Source organism: Otolemur garnettii, unplaced genomic scaffold (genome assembly GCF_000181295.1).
Source record: "Otolemur garnettii isolate 467f Iridium unplaced genomic scaffold, OtoGar3 scaffold00021, whole genome shotgun sequence".
In the NCBI taxonomy this organism is placed as follows: Eukaryota; Metazoa; Chordata; class Mammalia; order Primates; family Galagidae; genus Otolemur; species Otolemur garnettii.
This window is the reverse complement of record NW_003852416.1, coordinates 6679926-6699344: the sequence shown is the minus strand read 5'-3', so window position 1 is coordinate 6699344 and position 19419 is coordinate 6679926. Positions and strand designations below refer to the sequence as shown.

Genomic DNA, 19419 nt, shown 5'->3' with positions numbered 1-19419 from the left:
TCTTCTGACCTTTATGCTTTCTGATTAGAAGTCAGTTGTCTTCTAATACTTGTCCTTTTTCTTGGTCTTCATCACTTCATGATATTCCTAAGTGTGGGTTTCTTTAGGTTTTCCACCCCTTTGTTTGTATTTCATTGATTATTGATTTTGTAGATTATAGATTTTATTGAATTGGGAGAATTATTTCTTCAAACTAATGTTTCTGTCTACTGTACTGCCACCTCATGTATCAAACCCTTATCCCACTAGATTATAGTAGTTAATATTGTCATGTAGGTCCCTGATACTATGTTAATTGTTTTTTAGTCTTTAGTTTGTGTCTTCATTTTGGAGAATTTTTTATTTTCATATCTTAAGTTCACTATTCTTTTCTCCTGTACTATCTAATCTTGTGTTAGTTCTATTCAGTTTATTCTTCATTTCAGATATTATGTTCATTCCTGAGCATTCCATTTTAGTCTTTTAAAAAATCTTTCATCACTCTTCATCATATTTCATGTTTTCTGCACTATTATTAAATATTTTTTGAGCATATTTCTAATAGGTTTTTAAAGCATTCTATTGTGGTAATTCTGTTTTTTGCATTATTTCTGCATCTCTTCCTATGGATTGATTTGGCTCCTTCATACTTTAAACTTGTTGACTGTTGGATTTTGGTGGATTTCTTTCAGGGATGTTAGACTTTGTAGTAACGTGCAGTTAAATTACCTATGACCAGTTTTAGTATTTTGACAGTTTGCTCCTGTCGCTTGTTAGAGCGGATCCAGAGCAACTTTTAATTTATTGCTTATTTATTTCAGTATGATAGTCTTTCTCAGGACTCAACCTAACACACCCTATAGTATGAGGTCTTTTTGTTGTTGTTGTTGTTTGGAATGCAAACTATTCCCATTCCTGTGTAAGATTCAAAAATTATTTAGTTTACTAGTTTTTTTTGTTGTTGATCCTTTTCACAGACTCAAGTAGTTTTCTCTCATGCACATGCAGATAAGTACTTAGGTAAGACATAGGGAACTTTTTTGTAGATCTCCTTAGTTTTCACTCTGTACTTACCTCATCTCTGATATAGTTTTATAAACTCAAACTGATTCGGCTTCTTTAAACTATAATATTTGATCTGTCAACTCAGTGAAATCCCCAGACTGTCTTTGTGATTCCCTCATCTTGTACTATGGCAAGGGCATTGCCTTTAGCTAGTGTGCTTTGGCATTCAATAGAGCTTACTTTGTTTCTCTTTTCTTTAGAATCACAGTCTTATGCTATCACAGAATCACAGTCCCACAGTTTCTTTAGGTTTTCCACCCCTTTGTTTGTATTTCATTGACCTTATTGATTTTGTAGAATTATGCCATCTGAGATAAAGATGCTTCTGCTGATTGCAATTTTATTTAGTATGTCATTGTTTTTAAGAGAAAATAGAAACCCAAATGAGTAACAATGTAAAGTTTAAACTTTAAATTCCATGTCGTCAATTCAATGGAAGGTAGCTAATAAAAAAGTAATAGATGGGACATGGAAGGATGCTCCAAATGTTTTATTAAATGAAGAGACAGTTGCAAAAAATTGTATAGGACAAATATATATGTATATATACATACACACACAACATATATACATATATACACAACATATATACATATATAGGTAGATCACATACTTGTGTTTTGTATATGTATATTAAAATTATACATACTTGTGTTTTGTATATGTATATTAAAATTATGTATATCAAAAAAGTCAGAATGTACCAAATTGTGAAAAATACCTCTAGACAGTGGGCTGGGGAAGAAGGTAACTTTCTTTTTTACATTATATACATCTTTATTCACTATATTTTAGAAAGGAGCAAGTTTACCTTTCTTTATTAAAAACAGAATGAGTAAAAATATGAAAAAAATTTAGTTTAAATATGTATGTGTAGTTTTTAGTAAGTGGATAAAGAATATTAATCATATAATTTTTAATAAGTTTGATGTGTACTAGGAAATAAATATAAATATAAAAGTGTTAGAAAGACTAAAGGGAATAGATAACTTAGAAATCTAGAAGTAGCCTTGTATCCAGGCTGCAGCCTATGAGTACGTCTTCCACTGAGGACGGAAAGTACTGTTTCTGCTACTGAGCAGGAACTACCCCTGCCTAGTATTATAAAGCCACCACTGCCATTACCTACTGTAATCAACTGCCTTTCTGGCCACTAGAGACAAAAGTGCAACCTTTCTTCTTCTTGCTCTCTAGGCTTATAATATTCCTACTTTCATTGGTGGAACCTAATAGTAATGCAGTTGTCAAGAGAGTCTTGGAAATCTCTCTTTTAGGTTTTCATCCTCAGCAATACAAACAACTTTACAAAATGTAAAGTAAGGCTAATAACCCAGAAAAAAAGGACCAGGACAGTGCTAAAACTATGTTCAGTTAATCTTATATTGTTAAGGGCAGTGTTTGTATCATTTATTTTTTATAATATCAGTGACTAATCTAGAGTCTTTCACATAGCAGGTGTTCATAAAGTATTTGTTAATTTTTTTAGGATTATTTATATAATGTATGTAAGAATAAAATTTTCCTTTTTCTCTTGTATATACAAAAAATTGGTTTTTCAGTATTTCCAAGTTTAATTTCATCTGCAGATGAAATTGTTCATCTATGGATGAACTTGTTACTCAACTTCAACCTCAGTACCTAACCTGACACATTTAATAAGTGTTATCTTGATTAAAAGAGTATTAGGTGCAGTATATTTACTTATTGAGATGTATCATTAGAATTAATATTTTGGTAGTTTTGGTAATATATCAGTTATCATTTATTAATAAAATATTACTTGAATTTCATGATTTATCTTTTTTCTGTTACAGCATCAAACACTTGGCTTGTTCCAGAAACTAAAGGAGCTATCGTCCAAGGTGGTTATGGCCATACTAGTGTATATGATGAAATAACAAAATCCATTTATGTTCATGGAGGCTACAAAGCATTACCAGGCAACAAGTATGGATTGGTAGATGATCTTTATAAGTATGAAGTTAACACCAAGACTTGGTGAGTACACAAAATAATACGTTTTCTATTTTGCCATCATTACTATAAATGATCAACTTTAAAATTGTTTCTCATCTCATAGAAATCCTTACTTTCATGTATTACTTATTTTACAAGTGTAGATATGTTATTTTGGATGAAGAATTTTGTCCACCTGTATAACTCTGAACTTTGATATTATCTATTGTGGAATTTATCCTATTCTGCACTCATATCCTATTGTTATGTGTAAGTTTGCAAAAGCATTTCTTGACTTTCATCATCAAACTTCTGGTGAACTCCAAAGCTTGAGATATTTAGGTAGATTTTCATTTTTTTGTTATTATAAACAATGCAACATTGTACAACTTGTTCTCTTCTCATGCACATGTGCAAGAGTTTCACTGAATATGTACTTAAAAGTGAAATTGCTGTTTGTAGTGTATTCACATACTCAACTTTATTACATGTTGCTGAATTTCTTTTCCAGTCACTATTGTATGAAGCCTTGCCCCAGCAGGGTATGAGTATTCCTGATTCTTCATGTTCTCACCAATAATTGATAATTGTGAGAGTTTTTATTTTTGCCAGTCTGATGGGTGTGAATGATACTACATTTTAATGTGCATTTTCATGATTACCATTATGAATAAGCATCTTTTTATGTGTTTATTTGCCAGTGTATCTTCTGTTAAGTGAATTGCTTATTCATATATATAATACTGCTTTTAGGTTTGAAATGTTATTAATTTTTCATTTATTTTCTGGGTAGCGTAAGTTTTAAAATAGAAAGTTTGCTATTATATATAGGTCATACTGTATGTATGTGTCAAATATGATGTACTTTTAAAATGTCGCAGTGATGCATCTATTGCGCCAGTTTCTATTTTCTTTGATAAAAAGATGAAATTATAAGATTTTTTTTATTTTGGGTGATTTTGTTAATTCTCATTGTTTAGTCTACTGAAATGAAGTTTATTATTTATACTTTTACAAATATTAAAATATGTAAATTAATTTTTTGTATACCTTATAAACTGTAACTTATTTCTAAATTTCTCTCCTTGACATTTTGTTATGTTAGCAAGAGGAATTTTGGTAGAGTGATTGATACCCTATCAGCCTGCTTCACGTAGTTTTCCCATATTATCAATATCGTATCAGACAAAAAGGAAAGTTAGCTTCTGCATGAAAGAAGCTTCCTAATTTACAGTAATAATAATGTACATAGCACAGGGAGGAAGAATCTTAACAGAGGTGAATGGGTAAGGGAACAGAACTGGATATTATTTGAATAGATTAAAAATGAGACAATTATAACTTACCAATTGAATGAAATTTTCTCAGATTTTATGTTTCTATACCTAAAAAAATTTGTATAGTGTAAAGTTTGCATAGAAGAATATAATTACAACTTTGACAAATTTAATATGTGAACAAGTGGCATCAAAAGCATATATCACAGGAAAATTTAATAAAATAGTTTATAAATTATTTTGAATGCCTCATTACAAATAAGTTGTAGATATGTAGAAAAATATAATATTTTAATGGGTTTAATTTTTTAAAAAACACTAACTTATAGGTGAGCACTAAATTGATTTTTTTCATTATCCCTGCAATTTTATTGCATTTTTAGAGTTTTGATCCTTTTTGTTACATTATTTATCAGGTGTGCCTATGTGTTTATTTGTCAGATTTGATGCCATTTTAAAATACTACTGTTATGATTTTATTGTGTAGACAGATTTTTTTTTTTTTGCAACTTTAGAACTTGTTTCATTTTTTAGTAGATGTACATAGATAGGCCACTTTGTGGAGAAAGTAGGAAATGTTTGTTTGGAGGAATTGTTCTTTTTTAAGGTGAAATGAATTATTTTAGACTCTTCCACTGAGCAAAGTTAGAACCATCAAGGAAGTGAGAATTTATGAAGATTTGGGAGAGGTATGATATCAAGGGTTGTAAGATTGGTATAAAAAGCAAATTTTATCCTTGAAACAGTTAGGAATCCTGAAAACTGCTTGAGAAACTGAGCAGTGTTTTTGTTAGTTATTATGGAAGAACAAAATTGGATGTCCAGGTGTGCCAAGGAAGAGGATCCTTGGTATAATCTTAAGGATTGAATCTGGTTCCTGAAGTTCTAAACTGTACTAGTGTGGGATTAGCCCACCTTTGGATCAACATAGTCATTTATGCTGTGCCTATAGCCTTAGTTAGATAGCAGGAAAAAAAGTAAAAATAATTAAAATAATTACAGAGTCTCAAATTATATCTTCTTTGTATCATATGCAATATCTGTCACAAACTAAATAATAAACCTTATAAAAAGATAAGATACAAAAAACCATTAGAAGTAGACATATAAGACAATGAAATTTTTTAGACAAAATTTAAAATAATTGTGATTGTATATTCAAGGAATTAAATTTATAGTAAATACTACTAGTAGGGAACTGGAAACTTTTATTAAAGAATCAAATGGAAATTCTAAAACTGAAAAATGCATTAAATGAATTAAGAGTTCCTTAGATGGGTATAACAGCAGATTAGATACAGCTGAAGAGGAAATCAATGAAATGGAAGAGATGTCACAAGGAAATATGCAGAATGAAGAAAAGAAAGACAAAAGAATGAAAAATAGAAGAGAGAAGGAGGTCTAAGGGAAGTGTGGAAATTGTCTAACACACATAATTATTAGAGTCCTAGAAAGAGGAGCTAGAGAACAGTCTGGAGCACTATTGGAAATGGTAATGAATAATGATTTTTTAAAAAGTTATGAAAGTTTTTAAAAAAGTGAATAAAAGTCATCAAGCCACAGATTGAAGAAGTTCCCTGAGGATGAAAGGGCATAAGTACATAGAAACTCACACTTAGCCATATTAAAGTAAAACTACTGAAACATAAAGTATGAAGGGAAAATTTTAAAGTAGACCGAGAAAAAAAGACGTATTTCTTTTAGAGAAGCACCACTAAGGTTGACAACTTATTTCATTTTTTAAAAAGTGTAATCTAGGAGAAAGTATGTTTTCAGATAGCTTATAGACAATAATATTCAGCCTAAAAATTTTTAACCCAGTGGCATATCCTCAAAAATGTAAGCAAAATGAGGACATTTTCAGACAAATAAGAACTAAATTTAACAATAGCAGACTTTAAATAGAGGGAATACAATTAAAATAAATGCTATTGAAGTAGAAGAAAAAAGATTCAAGATACTCTATGGAATGCAGAGAAATGAAAGGGAAGCCTCTAAATGACTGTTATAAAAAATGATGGTAATAGTAGAGGATTGAACATACACAAAATTTAAATGCATAGCAACAATGACACATAGGAAGAGTGATAAATGGATGTTAAGAATTACTAAAGTCCTTGTATTATGTGGGAATTGATAACAGAATGTATTAATGTTACACAATATTAATAAGGAGTCTATGTTGTAATCATTAAGTAACAACTGCAATAATAGTAAAATGCTATATATCTAAGAAAATAAGAGAAAAAAATAAGCAGAGTAAATAAAATAGTAAATGGCACTCAATGGGTTTTGAAAAAGGTAAGAAATGAATGGAAAAGGAACAAAGAACAGATGTGACAAATAAAAAGGGAATTCTAGGATGGTGTGTTTACCTCCAAATACATCAATACTTATACTTAATGTAAGAAAATACTCATATTAAATGTAAGAGAATAAATATTCTACTTTAAAGCCACAGGTTTTTGGGACTGGATATAAAAATAAGATATACTCCTTGGAAAAGTATACATTAAATGGAATATTGGAAAAATTGAAAGTATGATGATGAAAGAAAGATAAATCATACAATCACTAAGCACATTTATGTTGGTATAACTATACTAATATCAGACAAATAGGAATTTAAGTCAGGCATCTACCTGAAAGATATAATAGTTCTTAACTTTACATATATCTTATAACACAGTGTTAAAATAAATAAAGAAAAAGTTGAAGAATCAAAGAGGACAAAGAATAGTGGAATATTTTTAACCCTTTTCTCTTGGTACCAGATAGTACCATGAGACAAAAAGACTCAGCAAGGATGTAAAAGATTTGAGCAGTGCAATTAACGATTTTCTCTTACTTAATATTTGGGAATTAGTATCTTGTAAATGAAGTATAAACATCATTTCCAAGTACAAAGGAACTCTTCCAGAATTTGCCATATCCTGGGTTTTAATGTAAATCTCACCAAATATAAAAGGATTATAAAAGGACTGACATCATACAAATTAATTGACCAAAGTGAAATGAACACAAAAGTAACTTTTTGCTGGTTAAACCAAAGTAATCAAAACAACCTTGAAATAGGAATGAATAAAATATTAAAAAATATTTGGTCAAAGAAATTATACTGAAAATAATAAAATTATTTTGTACTGAATGATGACTCATCAAAATGTGTATAAAGCATCTAAAAGGGACATTTATAGCTATAAATGTGTTCATTAGAAAAGATTTTATTTATTTGTTTATTATTAAATCATAGCTGTGTACATTAATGCAGTCATGGGGTATAGTGTGCTGGTTCTATATACAATCTGAAATATTTTTATCCAACTGGTTAACATAGCCTTCACAGCATTTTCTTAGTCATTGTGTTAAGACATTTATATTCTACATTTAGAAAGATTCACATGTACCCTTGTAAGATGAACCATAGGTGTGATCCCACCAATCAGGAAAGATTTTTTAAATACCTAAAAATCAGTATTTTAAGCAGCTTCTAAAGAAGTTAAAGAATAGCAGATTATTAATCCCAAGAAATAGTAGAAAGATAATGATATGATAAAAGAAAGGCATATTAGGTAAAAGTATAAATTAATGAAATAGCAACAAACATATGATAGCGATGACCCCCAAAGCCATCAAAACATGAAGCTAGTTGTTTGTAAAGTGTGATAAGGTAGATGAATTATCACCCAGATTAAGAGAAAAAGATCATAAGTAACTTCTGTCTAGAATGAAAAAGAATATCACTACAGATTGTATGGACATTGAAAGTTAATGAGCATATGACAAGAAAATATATACAGTACATATGAAAAATTAAATAAACCATGACAAGTTTCTAGAAAAATAAAACTTACCAGAATTGACATATGAAGAGATATAAAATTGGAATAATGTTATGTCAAAGAAATAGTAATTAGTAATTGCAACTCCTGGCTTCAAACCAAACAAACACAAACAAATGAACAAATAAAAACAAAACAAAGCAAGCTCTCTAATCCCAGATTATTTCCCTGGTGAATTTCCCATGTTTAAGAAATAAGCATGTAAGAAAAAGTAACACAAATCTTTCACAAACTTTGAGAAAACAAATAATTATCTTGAGGTTTATGAGGCCAGCATAACCTTGACATAGGAACACAAAAACGATATTACAAATAAGGAAAATTATAGTGTTATATTTTTAATGAACAGATGAAAAAATCAGGTGACTCTGGCAATTTATGAAACAAATAATAGATCATTTGTGTTCTTTTAAGAATATGTGGTTAAAAAAGTAAAAAATCTGGGTAATTAAAGCATTAAGAGAATTGAGAATAATCTGTAATCTTAAAAGATGCAGAAATGGTTTAGATAAAATTTGACATATATTTATGAAAAAGCTGGCGAACTAGGAATAGAAACAAATTATTCATGTGGCAAAAGATAACAAAGAAACAGAAAACCTGTGTTATAAATGTTATGGTGCAATGTAGAAAGCTTCTCTCTTAGGTTGGCAATGAGTTTAGAGTGCCCACCACTACTACTTCTATTCAAAGTTGTATTGGAGTTCCCATGTAGTACAATAAAGAAATTAAGATAATATAATGTAATATAGGATAATATAAATGTATGAGAAGTGGGTTGATGCATATAAGGTCCATGTAAAAATCAATCAAATGTAATTCTGTACTGGAATAATTGAAGAATGATAATTTAAGAACAATGTAATTTACATTACCACCAGGAGATCAATAAAATGAGTAAATCTAATAACATCTGTATAGGCTTTCACACAGAACACTATAAAATGTGAGAAATTAAAGAAGAACTAAGTCAATATCAGACAATATTGTGATAATTATTTGGAAAATCTCAGTATTTCAGAGATGCCTATTCTGTCCCATTTGACCTATAGATTTCATCATAAGATCCCCAAACAAAAGTATAGCAGGTATTTTTCTTTTGGAAATTAATATGCTGCTTCTAAATTGTATATGAAAATGCAAAGGCCAACTGTAGCTAAAACGTATTTTAGAAGAGCAAAGCGGGAAGATTTTTCTTCCAGGTCTCATGACTTATGAAACTACAATAATTAAGTGTTGTTGCAATGACCAGGGAATAGATTAATGCAGCAAATAGGAGTCCCAAATACAGAACTACACATTTATGGACACTTAATCTATATCTTTGAGAAAGTTGGCATTAAGAACAGTCTTTTCAATAAATTGTTTTGTGCAAATTAGATGCACAATCGGAAAAAGTGAATATTGAGCCCTACCTCACATCATACACAAAAATTCGTTTCACATCAATTGTAGATATAAATGTGTAACATAAAAAGTAAGTATTCTAGAACAGTGGTTCTCAACCTTCCTAATGCCGCAACTCTTTAATACAGTTCCTCATGTTGTGGTGACTCCCAACCATAAAATTATTTTCATTGATACTTCATTACTGTAATTTTGCTACTGTTATGAATCATAATGTAAATATCTGATATGCAGGATGTATTTAGATGACCCCTGTGAAAGGGTCATTCGACCCCCAAAGGGCTCACGACCCACAGGTTGAAAAGTGCTGCTATAAGACGTGCTAAAGGGAGCTCTTCAAATCCAAAACAAGCATGCTAACATTGATTGTTAGTAAATATTGTAATCATGATATATCTACACTATGTATCTATAGTATAAAGAATAAAAGATAAAACTATGAAAAATAATAAGGCCTACAACATTTTGTTAAGGCACTATGAAAATGTACATTGTGACATCAAAAGTTAAGACTACAGGGGGAGGCTTGGCGCCTATAGCTCAACCGGCTAAGGCGCCAGCCACGTACACCTAAGGTGGCGGGTTCGAGTCCCCAGCCCGGACCCGCCAAAACAACAATGATGGCTGCAACCAAAAAATAGCCGGGCGTTGTGGCGGGCGCCTGTGGTCCCAGCTACTTGGGAGGCGGAGGCAGGAGACTCGCTTGAGCCCAGGAGTTGGAGGTTGCTGTGAGCTGTAATGCCATAGCACTCTACCCAGGGGGACAGCTTGAGGCTCTGTCTCAAAAAAAAAAAAAAAAAAAAAAAAAAAAGACTACAGGGGGAGATAATAGAGTTCAAATGTATGTTTTAAAAGTTTTTGTCCTTTCCTTTGCAATCAAAGTTAAGTTGGTATCAGCTTAAAATAAGGTTGAGAACCACTGTTCTAGATGATATAGAGGCATTATCTTCATTTCCATGAGTAAAGAAGATTCCTTATGGAGTATTTTAGTAGTATTAATAATAAAGGAAAAATGATAGACTGAACCATGTTTATGTCTACAAATGACAGTAAGAAGGTGATAGGTAAGGTGTAGTGTGGGAGATACTTGAAATGCATAAAACTAAAAATGTATTTTCCTCCTAAAAATTTAGAGAAGTACTACCAATAAATAGGAAAATGTCAGGGAACTTAATAAAAAAAATGGACAAGAGACTTGACCAGGTACTTCACAAAAGAAGATATCAAAATAGCCAAACTACATATTAGATATTGCTCAACCTTATTAGTTACCAAAGCAATTCAAGTTAAAATTACATTCAGGTAACACTACATGTTCATTTAAATTGCTAAAATTTAAAAGACCACCAATACCAAGTGTATGTAAATTTGTAGAGGCACTCTGAAAAACCTTCAATACACATACACACACACACAAACACACAAATGTAAAGTTTGTATCCTATGAACTAGTAATTCTACTTCTACTTATGCAGCCAACAAACACATATATATTTGCACTATACTTATATAGAAGAATACTCATGGCCGTGTTATGGTAATGGTCAATAACTGGAAACACATGAAATGTCCATCAGCAGTTCAATGGATGAATTAATTGTATATTCATATGATGGAATGGCATGCAACCATGAAAATGAAGTAATTATCTCTTCATGAATCATGAATCTACACTTTTATATGTCACCAAAATAATATTGACAAAAGAAGCTCAATATAAAAGAACACATGATTTTATTTACATAAGGTTAAGTACTAGGAAAAACTCATCTATGGTCTTAGAAATTATAATGGGAATAGCCTTTGGCTAGGATTATTTGGGTAGTGATTTCTATGAGTAATAGGGAAGCTCTGGGCATGGTTATGTGTTTACTTTGTAATATCTATACACTTAGGGTTTTAGTACTTTTGACATATATGTTATAGTTCATAAAACGTACTTAAAAATAGAAATTTGTGTTTGATTTGTCTTCTCAGTGTTAATATTATATACCAATATATGATGATAATTTGACATGTTAGAAGAAGGTGAGTGTTTAATGTACACCTCCCAAAATACATTTTTATTGTCATTGTTGGAAAAGGATTGAGACATTAACAGTTCAGGATATGTCCAATGTCATTGCTACTACCCCACTCCTTTAGGAGTGTTGGGTCTGCTTTCTTTTCATTTAATAAGAGAAAATAAATCTCCTTAACTTGTTGGAGTTTCCATTTTTCAGAAGTGATTCTTTTTATGTTGTCAGTATATTTTATTGATTGATTGATATTATCCTAAGGGACTTTAACTTTACTGTGATTACTTTGGGTGCAAAGGCCATTGTGATCTTGATTTCTTAGCCTTGTTAAATAAGGCATCTTATAACATTCTTTGCATATGTGCCGTGCAATTTCTGATAAAAACCTTTATTATTCTTCTATGTGAAGGTTTTTCTGTGAATGTTGAGACCTCAGATCTTTTTGGTCAATTGTTGAGGTCCTTTCCTTTATTGTTGTGTTCTTTTAGCCTGTGAAAAAGCACAGTAAGTTTTAACGCATAAGGAATGTATTAAACATTAGCATTTACAACTTATAGCTGTAATTATCAAGTGGATTTCTTAACCATTTTTTCAAGTGCTAGGAATAGGGTTTTATATTTCTAAAGACATTAAAAAGATAAGTAGTAAATCTAATGAGAATGCTTCTGTTGTCCTATATTAATTCTATACTTTAACAAGTCTTTCAAATTACATGTATTTAAAATTATTTTCATAATGAGGCTACACCTGGTTATGTGAAATGATTTCCTCCAGCTTTAGTTTGATATAATATAAGTTATTTTTACCACTAAGTATTCAAAACTATTTTATTAAATTATTGGGCTTTTGCGATTTCACTGCAAAATTTGTGGTCAGAGGTTTTGGAAGGTGAAACAGGACAATTTTATACATGTGTTAATAGTTAAGTCACATTACAGTAAATACTGATGGACATGCTATGCATTCTTGCTTAATGAGTATCTGAAATTTTTCTATGAAATTTTGTTGACTCCTTATCAAGTGCTGTTGTTGGGAATAATCTCAAGGAGTTCTCAGTAAGTGACATAAATAATTTAAAATTTTATGATACATATTTATATGGGAAATAATAGAAGTTCACATACATAGCCACACAAGTGCATAACACGTATAGTAGAGAAGTGGTGCGTAGTATAGTAGAGAGATTTATTAAAGTAAATATAGAATGTTTATGTAGGTTTGAAAGACTATTGTCTTTATAAATATCATGGTATGTTTTAGGATTCAGAATTTTGGAATGTCTGATTAATATTCCATATTGATAATTTAAATAACTTATCTCTATAGTTCTATTCTTTAAGGTGATTTAAAAATGTGTAGTACTTACATTTTTTTAGTTTGCTTTTGTAAATTGGGAAATATTATAATGGACAAAAGACTATATGAAAGCATACGTATATAGTTTCAGAACCATAATAAAATGAACACCTCGCCCACCTGAGCCAAGAAAGAGGACATTACAATAACCTAGAAGCCCCCAGGTGTCCCTCTCTGATGGTGCCTCCCTCCATTATTCCCCAAAGAGGTAACCATTATTCTTAATATTGTGCTGCTTATTTCCTTGTTTTCATTGTAGATTTGTTACCTTCCATATATGTGTTTGCAAGCAAATCATTCATTTAGTTTTTCTGTTTTTGAATTTTGCATGTATTGTTTAACATGCAAACATGCTTTCTTCAGGGAGGACACTATTAATACAGTGTCTTTTTATTGCTTTGTCGCTTCTAACTTGATAGAAAGTCAATTGATTTTGTATTATTTTTATGCCTACTAGTTTACTATATTTTAGTAATTTATGTGTAGGAATTTTTATTTTGATTTTTTTTTTGCCACAGATGATCAGATTATGTGCAGATAATAAGTTTTTTTCTTCCTTTTTTTTTTTTTGCAGTTTTTTTTTTTTTTATTGAATGGTAACTTTGTACATTGATGCACTTTGGGGGTACAGTGTGGTGTTTTCACACGCAATCCAAGACACTTCCATCAAACTGGTTAACATAGCCTTCATGTAACTTTCTTAGTTATTATGTCAAAACATTCATATTCTACTCATAGAAAGATTCACTTGTACCCTTGCAAGATGAACCAGAGAAGTGAACCCTCGAATCCCTCTCCCTCCACCCTCTCCTCCTCGCTCCCTCCTCCCCATATCCAATGTACACACACCTATTATGAAATTAATTTAAACCTTTTTTCTTCCTTTTTGAGTCTTACAGCTTTATATTTTCCTTGTCTTATCATTTCAGCTGCAACCTTTACTTCAATGTTGAGTAGCAGTGGTGGTAACAGGCATCTATTATTATTCTTGAGCTTAAAAAAATACTTTAATGTTCACTGTGTTTCTGTAGATATAATTATTAATGAATGTTTCTCTTTTCTGGATTTCTAAGGATTAATACTATGAATTAATGATAAATTTTATCAAAGATTGTATTGGGAGTGATTATTTGATTTTTCTACTAAATAATTAACTGTGAGAAATATCAATATATTTTGTTATTAACCCAGCTTGGGTTAAATCAAACTTAGTCAAAACATTTAACTAATTTTTTGGTTTGCTAATATTTTGATAAGGATTTCTATGTTGATATTAATCTATTAGATTTATACATGGTTTTAAAAAATTTTTGATGTCAGCTCTTAGCTGTTAAGGTTATATTGGGCTCATAAAATAAATTGGGAAGTATTTTTTCATTTTTTACACTGAAACATATGATTAATATTTGAATATTTTTTCCTATTTTACAATAATAACCTTTAAGTCCACTAGGTATGCCTTTTTTTATATGTAGAATTTTAACTACTGACTTCAGTATAATGGTTTTATGAATATTCAGATGTTTGTTGTTTAGTTAGTTGTGATAAGATATATTTTAGTGCTCTTATCTCTGAAATTTATGTCTTCAGTTGTTTATAGATTTTCATAAAGTTCTTAGAATATTTTAATATCTACAGCATTTCTCATTATGTTCCTTTTAAATTCATTTTAAATACTTCATTTTCTCTATCATCTCTTTATCTATCATCTATCTATCTGTCTATCAATCTATCATGTATCTATCAGTTATTAAAAAAGTTCTGAGATACATAAAAAGTAAGAAACGTAAAATCTGCATGGGTGGAAACAAATGAAGCCCTCATAGCAACACCGATAAGCCAAGCAAGTTGAAACTTGCACAGGTGAATGAGAAAGGAGACTGTTGACTGTGTTTCTTGGAACTGAAATAATGGACCATAACACAGTCTGTCTCAAAACTTTCATAGTGACTTACATATATCTCCCTGTCTTTCCACCTATTTGTTCTTCTGAACTAAATGTGAGTTGCTGACAGGATGCCCTCTTAAAGTCTAATTATTTTAAGATGTATTTACTAAAAACCAAAGACATTATCTCACATCACTGCAAGTATTAAACTTAGAAAATAACATGGAAAGAATATAATAATCTAATCTGTGAGCTTATTTAATTTTTTCAGTTGTACTAATATATTTTCACTCTCAAATTTGCTAGCTTTGATCTTTGTTAATTTTGTGTCTCTGTGCACCTGTGAGATTGGCCTATGATTTGCCCTTTTATACTGTCCTTTTCAGATTTTGATAGTTGTTTCTTCTTTGTCAAGTGTGGGTGTCTCTTCCTGATCGAGGATCGTATTCAAGGCCATCCACACATTTATGTCATATACGTATTCATATCATTTTAGTAACCTTTAATTTGGAATAATCTCAATCTTTTCTTTAAAGATTATACCCAGTTTTGTTTTGTCTGATGTTTCCTTATGATTAGATGCAAGTTTTGCATTTTTGTTAAGAATACCAAAATGTTGTGTCTTTCTATGACTGATGAAGTTACACTTTGGTTTGGAAAAAAAATTTTTTTATTGAAATTAAATTGATAAAGCATGTAAATCTCAGTTTAAACTAACCTTTTAAAAATTAAAATTCACTAGATTTTAGAATATTCATAATGTTCTTCAGCTACCACCAATAATTTCAGAATATTTCCATCACCCCAAAAGAAAACTCCCTTAATCTCCTGGAAACCACTAATTTCCTTTCTGCCTTTCTATGTATTTGTCTCATCTGGATATTTTGTATGCATGGAATCATACCATTATGACCTTTTGTGTGTGGTTTCTTTCACTTATAATATTTTCAAAGTTCATCCATGTGATGGCATATAATAGTACTTAATTGTTTTGATTATGACTAAATAATATTCCATTATTCCAATATACCACATTTTAAAAAATCCATTTGTCAATTGATGGACATTTGGGGTTTTTTAACTTTTGATTATTAAGAATGCAGCTGCTACAAACTGAGAAGTAGAGGTTAAATTTTTTTTTGCAGTTTTTGGCCAGGGCTGGGCTTGAACTCGCCACCTCTGGCATATGGAGCCAGCGCCATACTCCTTTGAGCTACAGGCACCACCTGAGGTTAAATTTTATATCTTGGTTGCGGTGGTGAATTTCACATTTCACTGTAAAGATGCTATTTTTCTTTTCAAATTAATAAATGCCTTATGGGGAAATATTTTTAGATTATGTAAATGTTACACTTCTCATTAAACTTCTACCCAATAGTTTTGGCATCCACTGTTGATTCTCACTACAATCAGATGGTTATCAAATGATGGTAGTCTAATTTCATTATTCCTTTGAAGTCTCCCTGATTACTACATTTCAATGTGAATTCCTGTATTTTTATTTTATTTATTGTTTTATAATCACTTGCCATTATTCTTTATTTTGGTACTATACTGTTCCAGATTTGGCCAGTGTGAGCTCTTTTCAATCAGCCTCCTGTATTCTGACACCATCATTCTTTGTGTAATGCTTCACCTTCTCCCCACGAAGTCCATTCACATCTTATACTTTCCCTTCCCCAGTGCTGCAATAAGTAATTGCCAAAGGGGATCTAATCTGTTTCTTTTGGTAGAGAATGATATTCAGAAACCAAGATTAGAACCTGGCATGTTTTTTGCTTATTTGATGTAATTATTTCTAGGCCGTCTCAGCCGGAAAATACACAAACACACATATCTATATCCCTATGTATGGATCTGGGCATATATCTCTATTTCTAAATATCTGTGCTTAAAAGCTGTCTGTCAAAACTGCATAATGATGCTATACAGTATCACAAGGTTCATTTTAGCCTTACTTTTTTCCATATTTGTTAATCTTTCCTCACAATGAGAAATCTGGATTCCATTTTATGCTTCATATAATTTTTAAACATGCATACCACGTACTAGGGGCAGGGTTTATTTACTCTATAACGCTAAAGAAACCTTATCTGGAAAAGCATCTGCAATTTTTATCACCGTCTTTTTTGTTCTGCTATTTTAATAACAACAATTTATTTTTTAGAATAGTTTTAGGTTTATGGAAAAATGAGAAGAAAGTACAGAGAATTTCCAAATATCCTCTTACCTCCCCCACCCTAACTTTCTCCATTGTAAACACCTTGCATAAGTGTAGTACATTTTTACAGTCAACGAGTCAATATCGATTGATACATTGTTAACTAAAGTCCATAGTTTTCATTAGGGTTCATTTTTATGTTACACATGTATGGGTTTCTGCAAATGTATATGGCATGTATCTACCATTACCATATTATATAGAATTTTTTTTGTCCTAAAAATTACCTATGCTCCACTTAGTCACCCTTCCCTTGCTCTCCCCAATCCCCTGCCAACCACTGATATTTTTACCAACTCCTCAGTTCAGCCTTTTCTAGAATGTCACAAAGTTGGAATCATAAGCCTTTTTATTTTGGCTTCTTTTACTTGGCAGTAGGCATTTAATGTTCCTACATGTACTTGTTTTGTTTTTGCTTAATAGCCCATGTCTTTTATTGCTGAATTATATTCCATTGTGTAGAAACCACATTTTCTTTATTCCTTCACCCACTGAAGAACATCTTGGTTGCTTCCACATTTTGACGTTATTAATAAAGCTGCTATAATGTCCATGGGCAGGTTTTTTTGTGGGTGTGTTTTCAACTCGTTTGAGTAAATACCAGGGAGCACAATTCCTGGGTGGTTACAATAAGGTGATGTTTAGTTTAGTGTCCCAATTGTCTTCTAAAGTGGTTGTACCATTTTCCATTCTCAGCAGCAATGAATAGGGTCTCTTTATCTATAGCCTTTCTATTGCTTGGTATTGCCAGCATTTTGGATTTTAGCCATTGTAATAGATAATTAGTGGTGTCTCATTGTTAGTTTAATTTTAATTTTTCCTACGACATATAATGTGAAACATCTTTTCACATGCTTATTTGACATCTTTAGGTATTCTTTGTTAAGAGTTTTCATCCATTTTTTAGTTGGATTGTTTTCTTGTTGAGTTTCAAGAATTTTTTGTATATTTTGGATACCAGTCTTTTTATAAGCTATGTGTTAAAAATATTTTCTCCCAGTGTATGGCTTGTTGTTTTTTTTTCTGAACAGTGTCTTTCACAGAGGGGACGTTCTTGATTTTAATAAAGTCCAACTTTAATAAAGTCCAACTATTATTTTTCTTCTATGATTTTATGCTCTTGGTGCTGTATCTAAAATGTCATTTAACCCTGACATCACCTCGATTTTCTCCTCTGTTGTCTTCTAGTTTTGTATTTTACATTTGCTTATTATTCGTTCTGAGTTAATTTTGTAAAGGGTATAAGGTCTGTGTCTAGATTCTTCTTTTTGGTACATGATGCCCAATTTTTCCAGTAATGTTTGGTTAATAGACGATTCTTTCATTTTTGAATTGGTTTTGATCATTTGTCCAGTTGCTATACTTGTATAGGTTTGTTTCTGTGCTCTCTGTTTTGTTTCAATGATTTATTTGCCTATTCTTTGCCAGTACTGAGAACTGTCTTTATTACTGTAGTTTTATCGTAAATCTTAAATTGGGGTAGTATTAGTCCTCTGACTATGTCCTTCTTCAATTTTGTGTTGGCTATTTTCACTCTTTCGCCTATCTTTATACATTTTAGAATCAAGTTGTTGATATTCACAGAACATCTTTATGCAATTTTGATTGGGATACATTGAATCCATATACCAACCTGGGAAGAACAGATATCTTGTTAGTATAACTTTCCTATCCATGTGCCTGTATTATCTCTCCAGTTATTTAAAGCTTTGATTTCTTTCATTGGAATTTTGTAACTCATAAAGACTTTGTAAATATTTTGCTAGATTTATGTATGTATGTATGCAAGTATGTATGTATGTATTTATTTATTTATTTTGAGACGGAGCCTCAAGCTATCCCCCTGGGTAGAGTGCTATGGCATCACAGCTCACAGCAGTCTCCAACTCCTGGGCTCAAGCGAGTCTCCTGCCCCTGCCTCCCAAGTAGTTGGGACTACAGGCACCTGCCACAACGCCTGGCAATTTTTTGCTACAGTGATCATTGTTGTTTGGTGGGCCTAGGCTGGATTCAAACCTGCCAGCTCAGGTGTATGTGGCTGGTGCCTCAGACACTTGAGCCACAAGCACCGAGTCGAGTTTTTCTGTTTTTAATAGAAATGGGGTCTTGCTCTTGCTCAGGCTGGTCTCAAAGTCCTGAGCTTGAGTAGTCCACCTGCCTTGGCCTCCCAGAGTTCTAGGATCACAGGCGTGAGCCACCACCCCTGGCATTATTTTTTGATATAACTAGTTTTAAATCAGGTAAATATAAACAATGTATAGTTGGTGCCAAGACCTGACTAACAAGTACCTAGACTGAAAGCTTTCATGCTTCTTGGCCTCTGGGTAACACTTCAAGCAAATGCAGGAAGGCAGAACAGCAAACAGGAGTCTCCCAAGCCTCGTAATCTCAATTCAGGGCCCTGGAGAGC

At 31.5% G+C, this 19419-nt stretch overlaps 1 protein-coding gene across 1 annotated transcript in view; it reads left to right on the top strand.

Moving 5' to 3' along the window:
• Nucleotides 1-19419, top strand: part of ATRNL1 (attractin like 1) — a 701118-nt gene that overhangs the window by 107092 nt on the left and 574607 nt on the right. The window contains exon 9 of the mRNA XM_003787143.1: nucleotides 2859-3042. Within this exon, the coding sequence (XP_003787191.1) occupies nucleotides 2859-3042 (184 nt within the window). The remainder of the gene's footprint in view (nucleotides 1-2858; nucleotides 3043-19419) is intronic.